The following is a 10,932-nucleotide window of genomic DNA, read 5'->3' on the forward strand; positions in this document are numbered from 1 at the left end:
ATTTGTATCAATTTATTCAAATGTATATATTTTCTTGTTATACTTTGTATTTAATGCATTTGTCTGTATCTGCTACTGAGTAAACATTTGAATCAATATAATGTATCAAGTGTATTTGAACCTTGTTATTCATTTTGTATCAATATATTTGAGTGTATTTGCATCTGGTTATATATAAATTTGTATAAATATATTTGAGTGTATTTTCATCTTGTTATACATTTACATCATATATTTGAGTATATTTGTTCACTATTATAAATTTATATCAAATCGAATTTTCATAATTTTTTATATCTGTATCTCTGAAATCTATAAATACATATATCCCAGGAGATTACTAACAATTAAAAAACATATATGTATCGCTTTAATCGAAAAATTGATGTTTCAGTGAAGTTCAAAGTACTTATATTATTGCAAATGAAGAAGTGGGCAACTTTAATCGATTTAAGGATTGGTGTATATATACAACTGTGATGTTTGAATATTCAAACTTAACATTGAACTTGTGAGATTTTCAAAATCTATGGAAGATTGAGATATCAATTGAGCGTAATTAATATTAATTTTTTTAAAAAAAAAGATTTTATAGGGGAATTCACGCACGTGATTCACGCACGCTATTAAGAATTGTATTTGTATTTGTAGCCAATTTTTGCAGATAAATACATTTGATACATATGGTAACAAACTATAATGTAGCTATGAATAGTAATTAACGAAAGTGTAGCTAATTAGGAGACCTAATTTCGGCCTAATGTTAGTTGTTTTTGAAATTTTCTCATAAAAGAGCTAGATATAGGAGTTTGTGCCATCTCGGGCCCAATATATTTTATTCCCTCTGTTCCAATTTTATGCGGCACATATAGAATTTGGAGAGTCAATCAATTATTTTATACTATATTTTTTGAAATATTTAAAGTTGTTAATTATTGTGATTTTTAAAATTTTTTACGTTATTTTCAAATGATGTATGTTACTCACTCTGTCCCAATTTATGTGACACATATGAAATTTGGAGAGTCAACCAAATTTTTATTGATTTTTAATTACTTAAATTGTTAATTATTGTGATTTATAGTATTTTTCTTTACATATTTTTTAATTAATTCATATTACTCCTCATGTCCCAATTTATGTGGCACTAATGAAACTTTGAGAGTCAATCAAAATTTTTATATGTTTTTCAAATATTTTAAGTTGTTAATTATTATAATTTATCATAACTTTAATGTAATTATTAAATATATAGTACCTTCGTTCCATATTAGATGAACACTTTCAACTTTACACGGTGATTAAGAAATCATTAATACATTGGAATACTTTACCATTTTGCCATTTGTTTATATCAATGAAATATATATATAGTATAAAAATAGCTAGTATTGAGAATTGTTTACATTAAACGGTCATATTAATTGTAGAAGTAAAATAATAAAAAATTAATTAATTTTATCTTGATTTAGTAAGTGATTATATAATATGAGATAAATATTTTTAATAAAATATCATCTAATATGAGACGAAGAAAATAATAAATTAAAAATAATGTAAAACAAATAAATTGAAACACACATATCGTTCTAGAATTGCGTGCTTATAGCCTCTAATTATTAGATAATAAGAATGTATCTTTTATTTTTTAGCTTTTTCACAAATTAGCTAGACTCCGTCATTTTCAGCCAATTTACCAATTAACCCTTGAGATTCACTCCCTCTACTCCTTCTCTCTTTGTAAAAGTCAACACCATATTTTAAATCGGTTGATTCAAAATATAAACATTATACATGTAAATTTTGTAATGTATATATAATTTTATATATATTTATTATTTTACATATAACACCGTTTATCCCATCTACTATTAAAAGTAACGAATAAGTATCAATATTAGATCAGAAAACATTGTCTATAATAATTGGAGTTAGTTACATATTGTTATTTATATAAAAACTCTTTCTATTTCATTTACTTAATTAAGTCTAACAAAATAACCCAACAAAAAAAGTGCATGAAAAAATTAGTCTAAAATAGTTCAGTAGTGGCCACTCTATCCTATAGTGACAACGTTGTTTTCCGAACCACATTTTCCATATGAGCATCATGTTTAATTACTAAAAAGATTCCCCATAACATGTGGCAAATGAATAAGAACCCCCACCCCACCCCCACCTTCTTTAATTAAAGATTTCAAATTGAAAAAATAATTAAATTTTTTTATAAGAGTGTTTTCAAAGGCAAAGCCAAAATATGAACATTATGAATTCTAAATTATATTACGGTACGCGGCCTCAATGCTGTTAATTGAGTTTTTGAATGTAATTTTTATATAATTTTGGTGTTGTTTAATATAGTGTTATTTTAGTTATCACCTACTATATATGTTGAATAATTGGGTTCTTTAAACACTAAATAAGAAATAAATTGTAGAATATAAAACACAAAAAATATTACCTTAATAAACATCTTGCTTAAATGAGTAAAATATCACAATCTACCTCTGTATGATTTATTCCCAAAAAAATCACCAAGAGACAGATTTTTTTTAGTATCTACATAACACTCTTGCAATCTTGTTAGTCCCATTATTAACATGTCTAATGCATCTGATTTTTTTGTATTTATTTATCAATCATCAAAATTAATTTAAGCTTAGCTCAATAGATAGATATAAGGTTTATCGAAACCACACCTTTTATATTGCCTCTTCGTCTCTTCCCTTCGGCGCCTTTTATTTTAATAAGTCTTACACTTCGCAAATTAAAATTAATTGACACCTAACAGAATTATTTATATAAAATCATGAAATATGATTTAGAATCAGAGGCGAAGTGAATTTTTTTATCAACGAGATTCAGAATATATAAAAATACTTATATAAAAAATAAAACAAAATCAACAATATGTATTATATACATAAAAAAAATCAATTTAACTTTTTAAATAATTTTTATTAAGGGGTATCAATTAACTTCCATGGACAAGAATAACTCCACGACTATCTAGAATAATTGATGTTAAGTTATATTCTGTTGCTGCAATGAAAACTCTTGCTACTTGCAAATATTTAATTTACTTAATTAAGTGTAACAAACTAACCCAAAAATAAAAGTGCCTGAAAAATTAGTCTAAATTTGTTCTAACAGTGACCCCTCTGTCCTACAGTGACAATGGTGTCTTTCTAACCACATTCCTATTTTTTCCCCACGAACATCATGCTTAATTACACACAAAGATACCCCTCCATTGAAAAACAGGTGATGAAATTTTTCATTCTTTAATTAGAAATTTTAAATATGAGTTTGAGAATGAAAACTTCTTTTTTTTTTTAAGAAAGTGCCTTTACTTTTAACAAAAATGTTATCAAACACAGATTTAAATTAGGGATAATTACTGTCAGAATTATTTGGTTATCTAATTTACAAAATATAATATATATTTATAATGTTCAAATATGTCATCAAATTTTGATAAAATTAAAGGTTTATTTATGTCATTTATTAAAAGTTTGACTCATTTATGTCATTGTCGATTGAGGAAAAGTTCATTTATGCCATTATTTGTAACTCTAATTTTGCAAAATTATTTTTTACATGTGACTAATTATAATTCGGCCACGTCATTAATTAAAAGCAAAAATTCTAAAATTATTTGTGGAATTAAAAAAAAATCCACCCATATTAAACAAAATATTCCAAAAAAATGAAAATCAGTCCCGAAATTTTAAAAATCTGCTTTGATTCCTATTTTTGTCATTGTTTTTGATACTAGATTCCTGTTTCCTGAAATTTTTTGAGACTATGTTCACAATTTCAAGTGAAGTAGAATTCTGGAGAAAATTCTACGGTTAAAGGATGTTGAAGTTTTGAAACATTGAAGAAATTTTAAGTGAGTCTTGTTAAATTATGTTGAATTCGAGTTCAAAAGATATTGTATTTTGGTACCTAGCTCGGAGGAACGTTGTTCTTGAAATTTGAGGTGATTTCGTTAAGAATTAAATAAATTGAAATTTGGAAGTTTTTGATGTTTTTCATATGTTCTTGATGTTCTTAAGCAAAAATGAGCAAAAATAGTACATTTGATAAAAAAAAAATCAATTGAAAAGTGTTACAAGTTGTTTGGGGTCTTGTTGAGTTAAGTTGCCTTTTTTTTAATTAAAAAAAAATTAATGATGTGGCTGAATTATAATTGGGTACGTGTAAAAATGATTTTGTAAAATAGAAGTTAAAAATTAACGGTATGGATGGGCCTTTTCTCAAACTGCAATGACATGGATGAGTCAAACTTTTAATAAATAACATTAATTAGTCTTTACTCAAAGTTCGATGGTATATTTGAACCTTTTTCATATATATATATATGCGTGTAATGACTTGATGCTGAATGAGAAAAAAAGCATGATACAAGAATATGTCAATTATTTCGGCCTTAACTGACATTTATGTCATCTAATTTTAATTGTACACAAATAAATATTTAAATTTATATGAAGTTGAACAACTACAGATGTGTCTGGTGCAACACATATAAGACGTTATTAAAATATCAAATAAGACATATGCGTCTATTTATTTAATTCTATATATATTTAAGTGTCTATTTTTCGAAATCCTAAATTTTGAGGAACATAAATATTGAATAAGACCATCTTAAATAGTACGTTTATATAATACAAAAAATAAAATTAAAAAAAATACGGTTGTATTCACAAACTCCTATAAATAAGCCCTCTCTTCACATATTGAAACAAGTCTATTTTTCTTCAAATTACAAAAATTAAAGATGTGTAGTGGAAGAAGAGAAGGTGAAGAAGATACTTCACCAATTTCATATTGCAAAAAAGGGTCCTTGAAAGAGGGAGAATCCATAGTTGGGTCTACAATTTCTTGTGAGCTCTGTACTTCAGAGGCCTCTGTTTATTGTCAAGCTGATAATGCTTTTCTTTGCCGGAAATGCGATAGATCGGTTCACGGAGCTAATTTCTTGGCTCAGAGACATATAAGGTGCCTTCTTTGCCGCGTTTGCCGGAGATCAACGCGGCGATTTCTGATCGGAACTTCGTCGGAGCTGATTTTGCCGACGGTTGCCGGTTTGGAACAGAGTAGCAGAAAGAGAAGTGCAGATTCTGAGACGACTGACAACAGAACGACGCCGCAAGAGCTTTTCGTGTTTATCTGATTCTTTTTTGTTTAATTCCATTCTTGGATGATGCATCTAATTAAAATTAATTAAGTGTCCTTATTTTTCATGTATTATGTTAATTAATAGTAATAAAAATAATAAAATTTTATGTGTTCCATATTAGTTGTCATGTATATTACAAAATAGTTATCCCAAAATATTTGTCAATTTAAACAATCTAGAGAGAATTAATTATATTTTTTCAATTTAACTCTTAGCAATAATTATTGAATTAAGAGACACATAAATATATAAAGGTTAAAAAATTATAAGTACTTAATGTTGATACATTTGAGTCGAGGGTATTTTGAAAACATTCTTTCTATCTCTATGAGTTGATGATAAGGTTTACATCTCTATGAGTTGATGGTAAGGTTTACGTACGCTCTATTCTCTTCAGATTATTGTTGTATGGTTAAGTATGCTTTTTCTTATAAAATAACATAAAATTTTTAAAATAAAAAATATACTTAAAAAAGAAACATGATAATTGACCACAGTAGTTAAATTAAATATGGGGAACAATCTTTTGTCCTTAACATTAATAGTCAAAATGACATCTGTATTGATGCTGGAAAACACATTCTAAATAACAAGGGAAAGGAAAAAATGACCTCTTTTGGTTATCATTTGGCTAGTGAAACCTCTCTGTTTGGTTATCATTCAAAATAAAGAGTGAATCAGAGTGAGCAAAATCCCACATTGCTAACTAGGTGGATATTGAGAAAGAAATAATGATCATACAGAAAATCTGTTTTAGCGCCACCTGGAATGCGCGATCCGAATTTGATCAAAACTTTAATGTGGCACGGCACATCGGGCGGAAAATAAAACAAAATTGTGCTTACACAGAGAGATTAAAGTTAATGTGATGATAATGTTACAGCCATCAAAATAATTAAGCAAACTCTCAACAATTCATAAATTATCATTCTGCATATCTGAGAAGTGTGTCATGTTATCAAATTCTACGTAAATGTAATATTTGAAGAGTCTGCTTATTTCCATTCACCATAGTTTTTAATGATCTCTTGATAGTTCATTACTTTTAACATTCTATCTTGTTCATAGAATGAGCAACTCTAGAGGCAATTTTGGAAATCTACTCATGTTATGAGTTGCTAGCTAGCTGATTTTGATAAGTTGTAAAAATACAGAAGCAACTTCTTCGAATAGCTTCCTTATATAGATTACTGATTGGTAAAAAGAACTTAAGAAAAGTATAATAACTAATCAAGATTCAATGAACAGCGTGGAAATCAGCCAACACCAATATATATTACAATTGTTAAAGTTAAGTTAGATGGCGTCTCCACACATTGAACAAAAATCACATATGTATAGAGTTTGATGACTATAAAAAAAGAACATGTGTCTGTCTAGTAGTAGTCATCAAACTGGAGAAAGTAGTGCACTTCAGATTTCTGTTACAAAACAAATTGAGTGACTTTCTAAGATAATTACATATTACCCTTAGTTGAGAGATTTTTGTGTTACAAAACAAAGTTGTGTAGTTGAGAAACGTATGAGAAATTAACTCTCTACAATCTGCTCACATTCTGGTTTACTTCTTCTCATACTATCTCCTCTTGGGTTTTTCCGTTGTCTGTAGTTGGTCACTAGTTTCCACATCCAAATCCAACTCCTATAAGTTGACAATGAGTTGCTTCACTACTTTCTCCAATGATAACGAAATGCTTGAATTGACATGGACCAGATGGAAATGGTAAGAGCATGCTTCCGTTACAGCGACTGCTGCAGCCATTTTTGAGGACTGAGATCCTATATATGCACGTCCTGAAGACGATGCCTAGAAAAATAGAATATGGTAAGCAACTGTATCATATTGAAAAACATAAAGATTGTAAACAAGTTCAATGTTGATTGTATTAGTGCCAGATTTGTTTTGGAGGCTTCCTTATAACTTCGTTTAGCTGGAAACGAAGAAGAGTGGAGAACAAAAAAATATTGAACTTGTTTACAATCTTCCTTCCGAACATACATTTCTCTTCCTAAAAGACACTATGACTGAGGCTTTCTCTCATTTTCTGCATCGAATTTTTCTCTTCTCTTGCATACATTTCTTACAAACAAAATTGATCTATTCTGTGTGTGATCTCATTGCTGAAGTTTGAGTTCGTTGAAATTATAGAAGTTTGAGCGCCCAACATCCTTGCGACCAGACATAGGCTATCCACTTTTCATGAATCCTGAAGAGCTAAGTTAGCACATGAGTTTAGCTTCGCCTCAGTGATGGTTCAAAGTCATCTTCTACAACCATTTGATAGGATCATACTGCATAAGTTCTATAGAAAACTCCTATATTTATTGAATGTCATTAAAGGAAAGTGATCATCCGAATTAGAGTGTGAGAACATGTTATGAGTCTAACTTAATATCGAGCGCCTCTAAGCATTTTCTTAAAAATTTGCTACATGTTTAAGTGAAGAATTATATTGCAAGTTTAGTGGGACATATTTAATAGGGCAATACGATAAACAATTTGGACACTATGGTGTTAGTAGTAAAGGAAAGGTCAATCCATCTTGAGCTGATTTTTTCTGTTACATCTCTAGGGAAAATTCATTTGGAGAACTGATGTCTAACTTCACCTTTTTATTTACATATCATGGGTACTTTAATGAAGTCTTGGCATGTATTTTGAGAATACAATAACAATATATCAAGTATAATCCCACAAGTGGATACTCTGGGGATGGTCGGATGTATTCAAGCCTTATCGTTATTTTTGTGGGTGGTAAAATGATAAAAGCAGTAATAGCAAATTAAATATGTACATGTTTGAAAGAGTAGGATTTTATGGTTCATTTTCAAGTCCAAAAATATCAACAAAAGGCCAGCCAATAACATATTTGTTGTAGTCTAACAATGATTATCATGCTAGCATTTCTACTTACTGATCATATCAAAGTGCAAGAAGAATGTAAGTCGAAGACAACCTAGTTCCGTTAATCAGGTAAACGGAAGGAATAAATGATGTTTAGCAATGTGCTAAATGCTTATTCTAGGCTTGATATTTCATCAAACATGTAACAGAAGTAGAAGAAAACATATTTTTACTGTCTCAGAACGCAAATACTGTTAGAAACATGATAGGAAGAGAAAATAATTTTATGGCATTTAAATGCTGCTGAAAGATGTTAAATGCATAAAGCATCGCAAATAAGAACATGAAAGAGTAGAGACAGATAAATTAGTAAGACTAATATAGCATGAGTGTATAATCAGAAGAAAATTAAAAATTACACAAAATTAAGTGCAATATGATCTAAACTCCACATTATTAAACTATAATCAACAATTATATATATTATTGTCGAGCTTTGTATAGAATTTACAATTAAATGATAAAAAATATACAAAGTTGTTTGCTCCATGTTTGTTCTAATTTTATCTACAACTACCTATTTAGATTAGGGTGTTGAACCTTTCTGAAATATTTATTGAACAAAAACATTCAGTTGTTGAACTTAAAAGGGTACAAAAGAATTGCTAACCTGAAGTTGAGTGGCTTTGAAGCAATTTTTTTGAAGCCCTTGGCATTGTCCCTGGGCTTTTTCTTGGAACACTTCATAAGCATCAAGTTAAGCAAATTGTGTTGATTTGTTTGTTTTTCTCAGAATTGATTTGGCATAAACTTGTGATCTTGTACTGCATTAATGCACAACTAATACCTTTTTGTGAATAAAATAGAGTGAAATAAAAATCCAAGCACAAGTGTAGTAGAAAATTGAAGGCATAGAGAAGGAACAATTAATAATTACGTAAATTATTAAAAGGCATAGAAAAGGAACATTTTCTTTTCTTTCACCATTTAGCAACAATAGACTCATCACTTTCCTCTACTATCATACGAAAAGAAATATGAATTATGGAATTTTTGCAGATTCAGAATGTAGTAGTGGATGTGAGTCTGATTGGACATTATACTTGGACAATTCTGTCCTTTCACCTTTAAGTTGTTGCAAAGCCAATAAACTTAAAAAGTTTGTAATGACTATGATTTCTGATGCATCTTCTGGACCTACACATTTTTGTGAAGAAGAAGACTATGGCCACACCAATAGGGGCTTCTTTTCTCATGCCCCCATTAACGCACATTGACTAAAAGAAATCCCAAAAAGCAAAAAGCAAAGGAAAAAGAAAGAGAAAATCAAGATAGGAATAAAGGCATAGAGAAGGAACAATATCGAGAGAGTGAAAAAGCGTAAACATAGCGACACTAAAGAAGGGAAAGGTTGGTTTTTAAGCGGTGTTATAATTGAAAGGGTTTTGTTTTTAATTGAGAAAAAATTGAGAGAAAAGATAAATGTTTTTTCCAATTTTATTTGTGGTGGCGCCACATCACTGGGCCTAGAATTCTCTTTTATATATATATAAAATTAATAAATAAATTTTGGCTTTAGGTCACTCATTCTATTGAGTAGCCTCTTACGCAAACTCAATAGAGGAAGGATGACAACTACAAGATTTTAACTTCTGCAGCCATGCCCGGACCCTATAGTACTGCAATCATTTCCATTGGAATCACAATCTTGACACAAGCATAATTTTTCCTAAATGCATCTTATGACCGCTGTCTATGAAGTGTATTTGCCACAAATGTGAGAACGATGATGCCTTCTTGGTAATAAATTTGTTGAGTGCCCCAATCCAAGCAAAACCGGCTAAATCTGTTATACAATACACCATTGCCTTTGCTACCCCATAGAAATCACATATAGAGCAATGTAATCATTTTTCTTCCTGACTAACATTTTTGTTCTACTGTATTCAAAATAGTAAATCAGATTTTCAAAATAAACTGAAAAGTAAAATTTTTATATATTAAATATCTGGAATCACAAAATTTATTATGTCCTTAGGGATTTAATTCCTTATTGTATCCGAGGTTATGAATTAGTTCATCTACTATAAAATAGATATACAATGTCACTAACAAATCACACAAAGAATCTACATTTTTGTTTGTAAGAAAGTAATTCAAAAATTTTGATAATGAGAAAAAACTCGATATTTATAACCAACAAAGAATACTATAAACACGCAATATTATCAGAAAAGTCACAACCTATAAGATAGGAGCTCTTTTAGAACATTATTATTTTATAATAGGAAAACTACCTACTTACACAAACATTCCTACCATAGATATTAATCCACTCTATATTTTGAAATAATTACATATTATCGCACTAATTAATAATTTTATACCAGATTTCAAGTAAGATACACCACTCTTTCATATTTTAAGTCATATATATGTATCAAATATACTAGATACATGCATCTTTGATACCAAATACATTCTGAAACACAAATACATAAGGAGAAAGGCGAGCGAGATCGGAGAGAGGCGAGCAGGAGAGTTAGTGTATTTCGGATACATGCGAATCACACTCAATACATGTATCATTAATACCAGATACATTTTGAAATACCTATACATATGAGGAGAGCCAAACGAGAGAGTTAGTGCCCCAGACACATGCAAATTACGCTTGAATACAGTGTATCTGAAACGAATTACACCTAATTTGACCCACATATATCTAAAATACATGTATCTGAGTGTGCGAGATACATGTATTTGGTGAAGTAATTGTGGTATGAAAGATAATTTTGAAAATTAAAGTGAAGGTACGTAAATAGATCCTAAACTAATATAATTTGTGTGTCTTTGCTCATAATAATACTCATAAGTTTTACTTAATAATAGATCT

General features: G+C 29.3%; 1 protein-coding gene across 1 annotated transcript; it reads left to right on the forward strand.

Annotated features, from left to right (window-relative positions):
* The first annotated feature begins 4,743 nt into the window (after nucleotides 1–4,743).
* On the forward strand, nucleotides 4,744–5,306 carry LOC129892310 (B-box domain protein 30-like). Its single transcript, XM_055967875.1, has one exon. The coding sequence runs from the start codon at nucleotides 4,790–4,792 to the stop codon at nucleotides 5,183–5,185; it is 396 nt and encodes a 131-aa protein (XP_055823850.1). The 5' UTR covers nucleotides 4,744–4,789; the 3' UTR covers nucleotides 5,186–5,306.
* Nucleotides 5,307–10,932: the final 5,626 nt, after the last annotated feature.

The sequence above is a fragment of the Solanum dulcamara genome, chromosome 6 (genome assembly GCF_947179165.1).
Source record: "Solanum dulcamara chromosome 6, daSolDulc1.2, whole genome shotgun sequence".
Classification (NCBI taxonomy): domain Eukaryota; kingdom Viridiplantae; phylum Streptophyta; class Magnoliopsida; order Solanales; family Solanaceae; genus Solanum; species Solanum dulcamara.

What these genes read in the sequence shown, in the direction of transcription:
- LOC129892310 (XM_055967875.1), top strand. Translation starts at nt 4,790, where the DNA reads ATGTGTAGTGGAAGAAGAGAAGGTGAAGAAGATACTTCACCAATTTCA.